Genomic DNA, 14936 nt, shown 5'->3' with positions numbered 1-14936 from the left:
CATTTTTATCACATTTTGGGAGACTTGCCCAATTCTGAGTGTTTTGTATCACATTTCTATTCATTACACTTATTGATATGTTCATAATGAAAATAGAGTCAGCATAACAAAAGAATATAAAATGTACGCAATGTAGTGTTTTTAATGTATACAGTGAATAATTTATATAGAATATGTACTATTAAGATACTTTTTGTATTATTTTATTAATTTTCAATAAATTTTAATATATAAAGTTCATCTGTAAAATTTTCTGTCTGTGACAGGGCACAATACACACAATTTGTCCGTAACCAAAGAATTTCCCTTCGGGGATTAATAAAGTTTTTCTGATAAAGATTCATTAATTCAGTAATCTAGTGTTTACACCAATGTTTCCCTACTAAAGCAAAATTACATCACAAATTTTTTATGTAAAACTATAAGCTGTCAATCAACACACCGTTTTTACCATACCCAGAAAATGTAACAGTAGCCCACTGAAAATCAGTTATTGTACAGATCAGAGAACTTGTCAGCAGCATAAATACACACATTAAACAGAAATCAGAAAGTAGCACAGCGCTGTATAGAAACATCTGTTACTGAGCCAAAACATCAGTGAAAAAGAAATTATAAAATATGTTTACTTACTCTTACTCACTCATACTTCTTACTCATCTCTCAAACTATTCTTTGACTTAATGCATGGAATTATCCCTTGTTCATTACAATAGTCGTCAAAGTGGCCAGCGTACTGTTAGGGTCCAGTATTCTCACCAAAGGTACATTCACTCCTGTGTCCTGGAAAATCTTGTTCTGAAGAGTCATGGCCAACATCGAGTCAATGCCCAGCGCACTGAGAGCAGCGTCATCATCCAGCTCATCTACACTAACATCACTTATGTTGCTGACAATAATTCTCACACTTTCATGTGTGGAGGGTGAATGCTGAACTTTAGGTTCATTACTTGTGTCCTCTTTGAGCTCCACTTCCACTAAAGCTGACAGACGTGATCTGAGAGATGCATTTTGGGAGAGAACGTGAATGTTAAGATTTTTGAAGTTGAACTTGCAAATGACTTGCTGTGGCCTGTTCATCAAAAGACACTTTTCAAGTGCTTCATGAACCTCACACACATCCATTATCATCATCCCTTTTTCCTCTAAGAACTTCTGGAAATGGTCTTTGTTCAACAAAAGACCAAGGTTCAGAGGACCCCAGTTGATGGACTGTCCAGCAAGCCCAAGGTTTCTCCGATAGTGACAGAATCTGTCAAGGAAAGAATTGGCTGCTGCGTAGTTACATTGTGAGGCGTTGCCAATGAATGAAGAGATGGAGGAGTAGCACACAAAGTAGTCAAGTTTGTTGTGGAGTGTTGCATAGTGAAGATTTAGAGCCCCGCTCACTTTGGGCTGCAGCACCTTTCGGAAGAGAGATTCATCAAGGGTTTCAATCAGTGCATCGTGTAACACTGCAGCGCTGTGAAAAACTCCTTTGACTGGACAAGGAGAGAATCTTTGTTCAATCTCTGACATTGCATCCGCTACCTGCATCAACACAGAAACATCACATTGGACATTTATGATAGCAACCCCATATCTTTTCTGGAGGAGTTCCATTTCAAACAGCATTTCATCTGTCAGAGTCCTCCTGGACAGTGTTGCAATACAACCTCCACCATTATGGGCGATGAACTTTATCGTCTCAAGTCCCAAACCAGAAAGGCCTCCAGTTACAATATAAACGCAGCTTTGTTTAAAAAGTTTTCCAGGCCTGGTGAGCAAAGGGATATCAGATACTGGAAAATGAAATTCTCCATGACCTAAAACCACCTGCCACACTGTTTTTGTGGTGAAATAAGACTCAGACTCTACATCGGTCTGAGGCTCTTTTGTGCTTTGAAATATCTCTCTTTTCAAAGGTAGAGATACTGAATCAAAGCCTAATGACATTAGCCAATTTGAGATATTCCTGTTCTGTACTTGCAGACTGGCTCTCTGGAGAACATTAGCTACATCAAGTTTATGTACATGCATGTGTTCACTCTTCGATGCAAACATGTTTGCTGAGAGTGAGGATGACATGTGACTGCTACATACAAAAATAATGTGTCTCTCAAAGCCACCACTGTCTTGTATTTCCTGCCAAGAGTGATCAAATGGGGGCAGAAAAACAAATGCATGACTCAGAGGTGCTCCTCTGAAATGCGACTGACAGGAAACATTCCAGCCTGACCTGTTTGCTGTCAGAGCTAACACTTTTATCAGAGCAGATGCTGAGTTAGAGGAGACAATGGCCAACTTCCTGTGCTGCTGTTTTACTTTAGTCAGCTTTCTCTGCAGGATCTCCCATGCCAGTATGAAGTAAGACACACATGGAGTCTCTTTCAGAAATGGGAGTCTCTTCGTACTGTAGCACACAGCCTCAGGGATTCTAATCTTCCCCTTGGCAGCAACTGGATAACATGAAGCAATATGATCTCCCACTCTTAGATTATGAACATCTTCCCCAACAGCTGTGACGATGCCACTAAAATCTAAAACCAGAAGCTTGTGATTCTGAGACGCGTGCTGGTTCCAATACATTGTCTTGCTGAAGTTTAAATGTGAAGTGGTGACAGGAAAATAATCAGATGAGTGCACGCACACGTTGGTTAGCTGAATCTCAACTGACTTCTCTTGGATAGGATTTACATTTGTGTTGTAGGGGATGGCAGACAAGTGAGTCATTCTGTAAGAATCAGTTGTCTGTAGAACAAAGTTGCTCGGATACACTGACTGCATATCACTTTCACATAAAGCCTTGTCCTTCACTGGGGTCCGTGCTATTCTTGTTGCTGTTGCCTGCCCTTTGCCAATCATGACCTCTTGTTGTTTGCACGTGTTAATTACACGAACCAACATTTGAATGTCTTCACTGGTCACTGAAGCGAGGTCAATCAGCTGAAAAGAAGGACCTGCCATCTCTGCAGCACATGCCCTTGTCATACCGGACAGCACAAAGCCTGGACTGATATGGTCCACAGTCATTTCTGTCGATCTGTAAGTTATGACACGGACAGTGCAAGACGGTCTTCTTTCTTTTAAGACTAATACAATCTGGCGATAGAGCTCACAGCAAGTAACCAAGCTCTCCAGGGTCTGCTCAGATGACAAGTGACTGAGGTTCTCTACACCCCATATGAAGAGAACATTTTCCAAATCCATGTTAGTGCTAAGTGAGCGAAACATTAAATCTTGAAGTTGCTCAGACATCCAATAGTCTCTGCTCTCCACAACAACTGACTCTGAGTGTAAGTATGGCCTAAGTCTTTCAGTAATGCAAAGTTTGTCTTCAAAAACGATTGCTTTTATTTTACAATTTTGTAAATCTCTCTGGTCAGGAATTGTAATTATTTCATTGTGAAAGAACCGTGACTGAAGAACAGTTGAGCAATTGCCCAAAAATGAGATCCTCACTTTCTTAAGTTCCACCAGTACCTTCCCCTCTGTGGTAGAGAAGCAACCACACACTTCAAGGAAGTCAGGGGTCTCTTGAGTTGCTCGTAAATACATGACCATTTTCTCTTGTAGTGGTCCTGAAATGGCGATACAGCCTATAGCTGAGGGGAATCCCTGTTTGGCTGTTAGCTGCCCAATAGCCACCACTGCAGTCATTTGCAGGAAATAATCCAACAATACAGGGTGGATGAAATAGTCATGAAGGTGTTTCAGAAGTTCTCCAGGGACTTGAATTTTTGTCACAGCTTCTTTGAATTCATCCCCAAAATGCACATCATTGAGCTGTTTGAAGACAGGGCCATATTCAAATCCTCCCTGAGAAAGAATTGAATAAATCTCTTTTCTCTTCATAACCAATTTGCACCTTTTCCAGATCATGTTAAGGAAAATGGTTGGCTCCTCTAACAGTGGTTGACCATCTGTGCTCTGGTATGTGCCGGAGGCATGTGTTGTGACAGAAGACTGTATTTTAAAAGAGGCCTCATTCTCTGCATGCTCAAGTATTACTTTCAGCTGATGACAGTCTGAGCTGAGAGTAAACAGACTCTCAAATCGAACACTGAGCTGGAGCAGAGAAACAGGTTTCTTTGGTTTTAAGCTCGCCATCACTGAGGCATAAGCAAGTTCGACATAAAATGCACCTGGCACAATGGAAAGACCATTGTTTTTATGCTCCCAAAGATATGGTGCAGTCTCCGATGAGAGGTTGCACATGTACTCTTTGTTATCCAGCTTCACTTGGGATATGAGCATATGGGGAGAAAAAGCAGATAATTCATTACCTTTTCTCACAGCTTCAAAATTCAGTTCTTTCTTTGAGTCTTTGAACTGATAGATTGGAAGAGCTGTGGGCAATGTTTCATAACCCCTGTAGAGTTGATGCCAGTCCACATTTATGCCCAGTTCAAATACTTTTGCCAAGGTAGACAAGATTGTGTCATACTCTTTCTCGGGCTGCACAGAGGAAAGGACTATGGCATCACTTCCCAGAGTTTCATGTATGTTTCTTTGAAGAGCTCTACGAGGTCCAATCTCCACAAAGACCAAATTTTTCCTAGAAGGCTTATCTTTGGTGACAGCATGCAGTGTTTGTTCAAACAAAACAGGCTCTCTGATGTTCTTTGCCCAGTACTTGCCGGTGCTGAAGTCACCATGTGTATATCTGTCTGCAGTCACTGTTGAAAAAAGTTTGCATTCCATGTTGTTGGCATCTAAAAGACCTATCCTCCCCTCAATGTCATCTAATATATGATCCATCAAATGGCTATGGTAAGCCGCTGGAACATCCAAGATATGGAGGAAGAGGTTTTTATCTGTAAACAAAATCTTCAGCCTGTCATGGAGGATGTCTATAGTATCTGAATCCCCTGACAGAGTGCAGGACAGAGGGCTATTGAAAGCTGCCACACAAATTTTGCCAGAGAAGACTTGAAGGATTTCTAAAACCTTTCCTACAGCCACATTACTCACCACAAGCATTTTCCCACACATGACCTTGCTCTGAAGAGTACTGCGGTGGTACAATACTTTAACAGCGTCTTCAAGAGACAGGAGGCCAGAACAGTGAGCTGCAGCAACCTCGCCTACAGAGTGTCCAAGAACAGCATCAGGTTTGACACCCCAGTGCTTTAGGAGAGTGGCGATGCCAACCTGAAGTGCAAAAAGAAGAGGCTGAACAATATTTGGCTTGCTGAAATCAACATTATCAAGTTCACCAGCAAGCCATTGACTGATGCTGGTACTTTTATGACTGTGGAAGAGACTTTCAACCTCTCTGACCTTATCTCTGAAAACAGGAGCCTCTCTCAGGAGCTGCTTGCACATACCACGGAAGGCAACTCCATTCCCACAAAACACAAACACCACTTGGATGTCTGACTTTGTTGACTCAACTTTTGTTTTCAGTGCAGATGCCAGCTGGTGCTGTAAGTCTGAGAGGGAAGATGTTAGGAAGGCCTTCTTATATTTGTGTCTGCAGTGACTCCGTCCACATGCTGAGGTGTATGACAGTGCCTGTAAATCAACTATTTGATCACGGGAAAGCTTTTGATAGGTGTCAGTGATGGATAGGATCAATGATTTCTCAGAGGCCGCAGATACTACAAAAAGTTTTGGACAGCCTTGTGGCATCTGTGTGACAACAGTGGTCTTTCTATACTCTCTTAAAATCACATGTGCATTTGTGCCTCCAAACCCAAAGCTGTTAATCCCGGCCAGCCTCTGTAATGACCCATTTGTCTCCCATCTTTCAGCTTTACATGGAATGTTTACATTAAGAGCTTTTACATCTACACTTGCACTTTCTTCAGAGTAGAAAACTGTGGGAACAATGGTCTCATGCTTCATCATTAGGAGAACCTTAATGAGTCCAGCCACTCCAGCTGCAGATTCTGTGTGTCCAATGTTACCTTTCACAGAGCCAATCTGCAGGATCTCTGAACCGGGAGGTCTGGCTTTAGCAATGACGTTTGAGATGCTTCCTGCCTCTGTTGGGTCTCCCACCGGAGTTCCAGTTCCATGTGCCTCTATGTACTGGACATTCGCAAGGTCAGACTCAGTGTAGATTCTTCGCAGCAGCTCCTCTTGTTGTGTCATGGAGGGTTTGGTGATCGGCGTGACTGAGTGTCCATCTTGGTTGACGGCTGTTTTGCTGATGATGCCCCATATTTTGTTGTAGTCTTTTACAGCCTTTACACCAGAAGTCAAATCATTAGTGGGGCAGCTATTACCTGTACTTATTACCTTATACTTAAAATGACTGTAACAAAATAAAATAAACACAATAATGTTCTTACATTTTTCAGAGGTTTCAGGAGTACAACCCCGCAGCCCTCTCCTCTACCATAGCCATCTGTTCTGCTGGAGAAAGGTCTGCTGGTCCCTTCAGGCGAGATCATCTTTGCCTTGCTGAGAGCAACAAACACTCTTGGCTCTATGATACAGTTGACGCCGCCACACAAAGCCATCTCACAGTCTCCTAGGTGAAAAAGAGAATGAAAGGAAACATGGGATATTTAAATATAATGCCTTGATAAGCTCGCTTACAGGTATGACATTTGTGGGGAAAAGGGAACCAAATACCTTGCTTTATAGCCTGGCAGGCTAAATGTAGAGCCACCAAAGATGAGGAACAGGCACTGTCAATGGCAAATGAAGGGCCAGTAAGATTAAAAGTGAAGGAAATTCTATTGGCAGCCACACTCATGGCTGTCCCAGTGCCGTTGTAGTGGGATATTGTAGTGGGACTGTTACTTCTGAGAATCTCGTAATCCCTATTCATAAGACCTGCAACACAACAATCAAAGTAGATTACAATTTATGTGTCATTAAATTGTGTTTGGAATTTTAAATGTATCATAGAACAATAGTTGTCACCTATGTAAACTCCAGTTCTGCTTCCACTGATGCTTTCCATAGCGATTCCTGCATCTTCTAATGCCCTGTATGTGCACTGAAGGAGTAGCTTCTGCTGGGGGTCCATGAAATCAGCTTCTGCCTCAGTGATGCCAAAAAACTTGTGATCAAACTCATTAAACCTAGAAATAAAAATAAATAATAACAAATCTATCAAAATCCAAACATCTCTCAGGGACTAACATTTTATCTGTCTACACAGGTGCGATGCTTACCCTTCTATAAGAGCTGCTTTAGTTGTTTGTGTCTTTCCAGGTTTGTTATCATCGGCATCATACCAAAAAGTGCTGTCAAACCTTTCTGCTGGAATATTTACTGCACAGTTCTTTCCTTCCAATAGAACCCTCCAGAAATTCTCCAACCCTTCACCTAAAACAGAATAAGCCACAGTAACAATAATTTCTCTTGAATGAAGACAACTAGGAAAACACCAACACTGCAACACTGTCATAATTAAATCGTACCTCCAGGGAAATTGCATCCAATCCCAATGACAGCTATGTCATCCTCTGGGTCTTCCATCATTCCTTTGAGATGGTAGTGATGTTTTTTCCGGAGATTTTGTTGCTTTATTATAAAAGCCAAAGAGAAAATTCAAGCCTCTCCATAGTGAAGCTCAATGTTCAGTGCTGGTTGCTGTCTTTGGTCAGAACTAGTGCTGCAGCACCCTTTATAAACATTTCTGCCTGCTGTCAATTAAAGGGGGTAAGAGGACACAACAATGGCCTGGCTTGTTGCATCTCAGTTGGCTTCATCTGGAACTAAAAACACTAATTGTAGGTTAGGATCATTCAAAGGCAGCAGTAAATAAGCTTTTGTTCTGTGCAGAGCAACAAAAGAAAACTGTGTATACTAAGAATCTGACAGTCACTGGCAGATTTTTAAGTCTTCTGACTGGTCATTTTGCCTGCAACCTGTGGCAGTGTCATCTCTACAAAAAAAAAGCAAATCAATTAATGCACATTTCATTTAATTCATGTACTGTACACATTCATGAGTAAGAGTAACTTTTATTTGGGCTTCAAGAAGGCTTCTGTCTAACAGAACAAACAGAAGCACAAAGCCAATCCTTTCACACTCACAGTATATACATATCCCCCCTCATTTATCAGGTACAGGTGAGCTTAGAATAGGACATGAGGGCCTATTGCTACTTTCAGAAAAAGAGGACACACCTTTGGGCACTTTAATAAATAAGAACACAGACAGCAACTGAAGTAGATCATTCAGAGCTTAAACTCTAATATGAAGAGATCAACAATGAATGAGTTATCACCTGTACCTTGCTACAGCCAAATGGTACATTCTAAATTGAGGTACTTTAAGGTCCTATGGTGTTCACCAGTCTGTACAAATTTAAAATGAGACATAGACACACTGAAATTCATGTTTTTCATCCTAATTAACCATCTGCGCCCCCTTCATTTGAATTAGAAATTTGCTTTGATACCATTAATGACCCTGCCTTTATAAAACTACTACAGAAGTGATCTGCCTTGACAGTTAAGGACAAGCCCTCATGAAACCTCAAACATCTTTGTGGTTTGTAGTTGACAAACCTGTGGAGAACATTTTTTTATTTTCATTCAATTGAACTGTGAAGTGCTTTAAAAAAATCCCAGTGAAACTGAAAGTCTTCTCCACAGGAAATGTCAAAAACAAAAGAAAATGAATAAAAAGAATTAATATAAGGGGTGAGACAATAATTTCAGTGTCATCTTCACATTGATAATGAGAGGGATACAAACAAATGAAATACAAGGCCTCCAAAAGGCCTGTGCTTGATTGCACAGATTCATATTTACATGATACAAGAGTCTAAAATGTCTACTGAGGTATCTAATGGTCCAATGACTTGCCCTCCAGCACCATCTGGATCTCTTTGGCATCCAGAGTTTCGTATGTCAGCAGGGCATCAGCTAGCTTCTTGTGCTCCTTGCTGTAAGTCTTGAGAATGTTTTTCGCACGTTCGTATGAGTCCTGGACGGAAGAGCAAGATTGGCGAATCAGAAATTGGCACAGAAAAATATGTTAGAAATCATACATATTAAAGTACCAGAAAATTAAAGATTAATTGACAGTGCTGTGGGGAGCTCACCTTCAGTAAAGCCCTGACTTCCTGTTCGATGGCAGCTTGTGTTTCGGGGCTCTGTTTGCTTACGTCACCATAGGTCATGACACCAAGCTGCAACAAAACAAGAGTTAGACCCTTAGGTTAAATAAATAAATGGAGATTCTCATGCATTAGTCACTTGTAGTTACTAATTATTAAAAGAGGTGAGTTTTCTTTTTTTGAGGCAAGACTTAGACAGAGCTTTTCACTGTCTTAGGTGTAATTATGTCATAATAACGTTAGAGGATTTAATTTCACCTTGTCACTCATGCCGAACCTGGTCACCATCATTTTTGCTATTTTGGTTGCACCATCAAAGTCACTGGAGGCTCCTGAAATTATATTATAAACAATGTCAAAAACTTTGCTCATAAAAATGAAAATTATATATTTATCCCAAGGACAGCAAACTGTCTAAATTCATTAGAACCACATCACAGAAAACATTTGTCTTTGCAGTACGTACAGTTTACTTTTTAGATTTTTTAAAATAGGTGGTTATGCAATGTAAGTGACAGCATTGCTGTTGCCAGTATCACAACAGGACTGACACAGACACATCAACTAAATCAAGTCCTCTCGCACCAGTGGTGATGTAGTCATCTCCAAAGATGAGCTCCTCCGCTACTCGACCGCCCATACTGACATCCATCTGAGCCAGCAGCTGGGCTCTTGTTTCACTCCAGCGGTCATTCTCAGGGAGCATGGAAACCTGGAGGACAGAGACATGAAGAACACGGTTGTTTGTTTTAGGCCCTAAAAAGTACTGGTAAAGACAACTGGATATGTTTTGAAGTGACAAAAAAAAAGCTCACATGGCCCAGAGTTGGTCCTCTAGGCATGATAGTGGCCTTATTGATGGGCATTGCATCTTTGGTGTAATAGGCAACGATGGCATGGCCGGACTCATGGTAGGCGGTGATGGTCTTGTTCTTTTTGTCAATTTCGACACTCCTCCTCTCAGGGCCTGGTATGAAAAGGATTATAGCTGATTAAAACTTTTAAACTTTTAACATTCTTCCTGTCTCTTAACTAGAGTGCGTCTAGGTAATCTGTCTCATGTGACAAGATGTGAACTCTGTGTGTACTCACCCATGAGAATCTTGTCCTTAGCAAACTCCAGCTCCTTCATTGTGACCATCTCTTTCCCATCCACGGCTGCCTTCAGGGCTGCCTGGTTGACCAGGTTCTCGAGCTCCGCACCAGAGAATCCCACTGTGCCCCGGGCAATAATCTCCGCATCCACGGCTGTAAAAGAACAAACACAAATGAAAATGCCTTCTTTATTAAGGGGATCAGCATTCAAAGGACAATGGTGTCCTTCACAGAAATGGCAAATAAAAGGTACTCTCTCAGGTTTACTGCTTTGAATGCTTTAAAGGGGTTTCAGTTGATAATGGCAGCTATTGTCTCTCAAAAATGTGCATTATTTGTCACTAATACCACAAAAATTTCCAGTTAGACACTCTTTCTAAAATGTTAACAAAAAAATTAAGAACCTGAAAAATCTGCTTTGTAAGATTTAAGTGTCCTTTAATATTTTGGAGTCCTTGTCGCTGAGACCTACCAGGGCCCACTTTGATCTTGGAGAGGTACCAGTTGAGAATTTCAGTGCGTCCTTTCACATCTGGCCGAGGTACTGTCACCTGCATGTCAAACCTCCCTGGCCTTACCAAAGCGCTGAAAAGCAGTAGCAAAGTTGGAATAATTAAGACTCATAGTATTATACAACAGTTTATTCTACTTAAAAGGGACAAATTAAAATATATGTTAAAAAATCTTAATGTGAAATGAAAACATACCTATCCAGAGCCTCAGCAAAGTTTGTAGCACCTATAACAATAACTCCTTCATTTGGCTTAAACCTGGAAAATAGCAAAATATGGAGAGTAAGCTAATGAAAGTTCGACAACTATATTTTATGGAAACTATGCATTTTAAAAATGTCAACGCAATGTAACTGACCCATCCATTTCAGCTAGCAGCTGGTTAATGGTCTGTCTGGAGTAAGGATGCATAGGAGACTCAATCCTCTTCCCACCAACACTGTCCAACTCATCAATGAAGATGACACACGGAGCACTAGCTTTAGCCTCCTCTGCAAATCACAAAAAAAGAGAGATTGTAGTTGTGTGGCTACATCCTCAACTTGTTGCTCGCACATTCTCACATCCAGCAAACTTACTGAAAAGGTTCCTGATGCGGCCTGCACCAACGCCAACAAACATCTCATCAAACTCTGATCCGGAGGCGTAGTAGAAAGGCACATCAGCCTCCCCAGCCACGGCTCGTGCTAACAGTGTCTTTCCTGTTCCTGGTGGACCAACAAGGAGGATCCCTGAGAGGATAACAGAGGAAACAAATTAAAATAACACCATGCCAAAAAATATAAGAAAAGACTATTTTTTCAAATTTGCGTATTGGCTTATTTTCCTGGACAATAAAATTAGAGGAAATGGAACATGGGAACCAAGCTCAGTTATAATACCTTTAGGCAGCTTTCCACCCAGAACAGTAAACTTCTGTGGGTTCTTGAGAAACTCCACAACATCTTGCAATTCATTCTTTGCCTCCTCCACTCCTTTAACATGTTCAAATGTCACATTCTTCATCTGGACGGGGTCCACTGCTGAATCAAGACCAGACGTGGTGCGGAACCTCACTGTGAAATTGCAAAACAAGCGGTTCAGTACTATAAGGTGAGAAAACACTTCCCATTTCTCAAAATACGACAATACGGCAGTTGGTTACAATATGCTTACTGCGGCACACATGTAAATACGATGATCCAAATGTATGCTGCTTTTCCACATTTATTGCTTCCAACTACTCGAACAGTTACAGCACAAAGGCATGGAAACATACATAGGTGATATAGATATTTCAGTATTAGAACACAGTGGTATCCAGCAGAATAATCAGTCACACTCTACATGCACACATTAGGAGAGATATCATGTCTTATTAACCAGATGGTACAAATACCAAAGACATATCTAAGCTGACAGAAGACTCCAATAAAACACTAACTTTATTCTACATGCTTGGAGACACTGAAAATCTTTGTCCTCTAAGCAGTGTGCATGTAGGGTTGTGAGCTGCTTGGTAAGCATAGGAAAGAATGAAAACTGAAACAAACCAGCATCAGAAAAGGAGCCTTTACCGGAGAGAAACGGGGTTCTGGACAGGCCATAAATACCGACAAGTAGGAGGACCAAAAGGATCAACCTGGTTCTCCTCAGCGAGTCTGTTAAAACAGGAGAGAACAAGTTAGTTATGAGTCACATCCCTCTTTATACAACTCAGCACTGACACCCAAAGAAAACCAGGGGCGACTGTTGAATGAATATCAGCAAATTCTTCAATTGTGTAAGGTTTCTTTTTATTCTGGGTGATAATGGTAGTGGTAGGAGAGTCAGCCACATGCCTTGTGTTCTCTGAGTAAAGGCCTGGGACCTCATGAACCCCTCAGTGAAACCCGTCTTGAAAGCCTCCTGCTGGTTTTCTGGAAGGTTTCTTTGTTTCGTTACTTGGTCCAGTGACTGCACCTCTGGTCCCTTGTCCCTCAGAAGCAACCCCTGTGAGGGAAGTGGAGGGAGAGTTGGTTGGTAAGCTTCACACACTGGAAAGATTAGAGGGACCTCACAAATAAATCCCACAAATCGTTCCATTACACATAACTGCTGGAACTGTGCAATGACATGCTCACCTTCATAAAGGCGGGTGTGTAGGCCTCAGACTCCACTGGACCATCATAACCAGACTCCGTTCGTCTGGTCCTTGATCTAAGAGTCTTGAAACCGCGACTCTGGACCCATACTAAACAGAATCAAACATGGAAAACAGAAACAGACATTAAACACTACCTGAAATGTCAAACCCTTCATACACACAGACAGCTTATGCAGAGCAGATTATGTAATCAAAGTTACTTTCTTACCAGGCAAAAACTGTAGTTGTGAACACACTTCTTTTAAAGGACTGTGGTATTGTCTGTGGAATATTGTGGAGCCATAAAGCCCCAGCCTTCTTTGAGAAAACCCTATAAGACAAAAAGTACAGGTTCTTTTAGCTTTGCATGATATAACACTACAAACTGATCACGATGTAAAATTCGTTTTTTTGAGTAACAAAATTGTCTCTTGTACGACAGATTCTGATAAAGTATGCAATGGGGCATTTTCTTAGAAAACACTAAAAGCTGGATTGCCTTTCAGCTCAATGGCCTGAGCTGCTCACCATGCTTGTTGTGAAAGAAGCTGTCTCCAGAAATGTGACTCGTCCTCCATTGGGAAGGAACAGCAGGAGGTTCTTCGGGTACCGGTATAGGCAGTAACCTGCTGACCAACTCATCCAGCTGACTCACCCTGATCTCTGACAGGCCAAGATCCCTCAGACTCACAGTGGGCTATGAAGAAAGGAAAGCCAAAGTAGGTTAGCTACACCTTTTGTAAGAAAATTATGTCAAAAATAACCCACATGTGTGTATGTAGAGTCCAGAGCCTATAGAAATCTTTGTTTGACATATCATACTTTCACTCACCTTTTCAAACACATACAGAATTTAAGATACTGATGGATGTATTTCACAACTAAAGAGTTATTTCAGTACTGGAGTGTGCAAAATGGTAACTACTGTTGGTAACAACAACAACAGATAGTGTTAGGCTTCGTGAATTTTTAAAGCATAATGCTCACATGGTTATTTCTGTGTGATTAATACAAACATGTCCAGTAAGTTTTTTTTATCATGTCTTCTTCAGCATTATCAAAAAAGTTTTCAATACAACAGTGTATGTGAAGACCTTCAACTTCAGACAAAAGTCATTGATGGTTATGTACTGTACCCAAGTGGCATCACTTAAGTATATCATGCATCCACGGTTTCCGTCTCACCTCTCTGAGAAATGAATTGTGCTCTGGAGTGAAGTCTTTGTGCAGGGTCTGGACTGAAGCTGTGGCTGAGTTCTTCAGAGAGTGGAGGGCATTGATGAGCTGGCTGAGGGGCACTATCATCTAGCAAACACATAACAACAGAGGAGGGTGAGGAACAGCCTTCAAACACGTGGTGAGATGTATCACCTTACATTACAAAACACCCTCTTAAGGTAACGTTTGTTATGCTGGATTTCAGGTGAACCTTTCAGACAGGACCGTGGGGTAGGACTGTTATGTCAGTGTTATTCAGGCTGACGCCACACGTATGGCCCTCATACGTCAAATGCATGCGCGTTATGTAACCTCAACTCTTTTAAGATTAAGTTAGCACCCTACAATTTATCCTAAACCCAGTTCTAACTTGATATATCCCATGGAAGCTTTTACATAACAAGCTCGTAAATTACACATACCAAACCTGTCGGGGATTCCTGCTTTCTCACTCAGACAACGTGATGTAATACTGATAGTAGTCTAGCGTTGACTTGCGGTGCTATCATTAGCCGAGCTAACTTGTCATTGACCGCGAGAGAATATATGACAAAAACAACAACCGACACAGGCTCTTATTGATATAACTCCCCGACAACGTTGATATTATAACTAAAATACAGATAAGTTGTCAGACGAAGACACATTAACACTAGCTAGCTAAGTTAAAAAACTGCTATCCAGTCGGCTTACCTGCTGTGGCTGAAACGACGTCGACAGTGAAAACATTTTTTCCCGAATGATGGTTCAAAATAAAGATTTGGAGGGCAGACGTATGAGGACAGACCCTCTATAAACACAAGTGAACGAGTCCTCCCGGGAGCTGTGCCCTTTTATTTTCCTTGTTACACAACTTTCAGCAGCTTAGCTTAACAGCAAATGGATCCTCCGGCGTCTGAGGTCAAATGGACTACAAAATGACGTCAGTCGGGTTACAGCTTGTCCTTACATCACTAGTGCAACTAAAATTCGCATTAAAAAGTCTGATTAAAATTCT

General features: G+C 41.3%; 2 protein-coding genes across 3 annotated transcripts; both read right to left on the bottom strand.

Moving 5' to 3' along the window:
* Window positions 1-93: 93 nt before the first annotated feature.
* Window positions 94-7419, bottom strand: pks1 (polyketide synthase 1). Its single transcript, XM_041066306.1, has 6 exons — window positions 7362-7419; window positions 7113-7266; window positions 6859-7019; window positions 6565-6768; window positions 6279-6460; window positions 94-6171 (listed from the first exon to the last, which is right to left on the bottom strand). The coding sequence occupies exons 1-6, from the start codon at window positions 7417-7419 to the stop codon at window positions 694-696; spliced, it is 6237 nt and encodes a 2078-aa protein (XP_040922240.1). The 3' UTR covers window positions 94-693.
* Window positions 7420-7891: 472 nt separating this feature from the next.
* LOC121200271 (ATP-dependent zinc metalloprotease YME1L1-like) lies at window positions 7892-14864 on the bottom strand. 2 transcript variants are annotated; one of them, XM_041065453.1, is made up of 18 exons: window positions 14633-14864; window positions 13907-14026; window positions 13250-13418; window positions 12951-13052; window positions 12720-12829; window positions 12438-12588; window positions 12150-12257; window positions 11499-11672; window positions 11196-11348; window positions 10976-11108; window positions 10813-10875; window positions 10578-10690; window positions 10103-10258; window positions 9826-9977; window positions 9596-9722; window positions 9269-9342; window positions 8996-9082; window positions 7892-8877 (listed from the first exon to the last, which is right to left on the bottom strand). In XM_041065453.1, exons 1-18 carry the CDS (start codon window positions 14666-14668, stop codon window positions 8737-8739), a joined length of 2169 nt encoding a protein of 722 aa, XP_040921387.1. In that variant the 5' UTR covers window positions 14669-14864; the 3' UTR covers window positions 7892-8736. The 2 variants fall into 2 exon arrangements, with proteins under 2 accessions (XP_040921387.1, XP_040921388.1); XM_041065454.1 differs by having other exon boundaries at window positions 12174-12257.
* Between the last annotated feature and the right edge of the window lie 72 nt (window positions 14865-14936).

Source organism: Toxotes jaculatrix, chromosome 20, assembly GCF_017976425.1.
Source record: "Toxotes jaculatrix isolate fToxJac2 chromosome 20, fToxJac2.pri, whole genome shotgun sequence".
In the NCBI taxonomy this organism is placed as follows: Eukaryota; Metazoa; Chordata; class Actinopteri; family Toxotidae; genus Toxotes; species Toxotes jaculatrix.
Note: the sequence above shows the minus strand (reverse complement) of the source record. Positions and strands in the feature narration are given on the sequence as shown.

What these genes read in the sequence shown, in the direction of transcription:
- pks1 (XM_041066306.1), bottom strand. Translation starts at nt 7,419, where the DNA reads ATGGAAGACCCAGAGGATGACATAGCTGTCATTGGGATTGGATGCAAT. An exon ending in CAGAACTGGAGTTTACATAG is followed by an intron (nt 6,769 to 6,858) that starts GTGACAACTATT and finishes GTTGTGTTGCAG; the next exon opens with GTCTTATGAATAGGGATTAC. An exon ending in CTGCCAGGCTATAAAGCAAG is followed by an intron (nt 6,461 to 6,564) that starts GTATTTGGTTCC and finishes TTTTTCACCTAG; the next exon opens with GAGACTGTGAGATGGCTTTG.
- LOC121200271 (XM_041065453.1), bottom strand. Translation starts at nt 14,668, where the DNA reads ATGTTTTCACTGTCGACGTCGTTTCAGCCACAGCAG. An exon ending in CCGCATCAGGAACCTTTTCA is followed by an intron (nt 11,109 to 11,195) that starts GTAAGTTTGCTG and finishes TGTGATTTGCAG; the next exon opens with AGGAGGCTAAAGCTAGTGCT. An exon ending in AGATGACTACATCACCACTG is followed by an intron (nt 9,343 to 9,595) that starts GTGCGAGAGGAC and finishes ATATAATTTCAG; the next exon opens with GAGCCTCCAGTGACTTTGAT.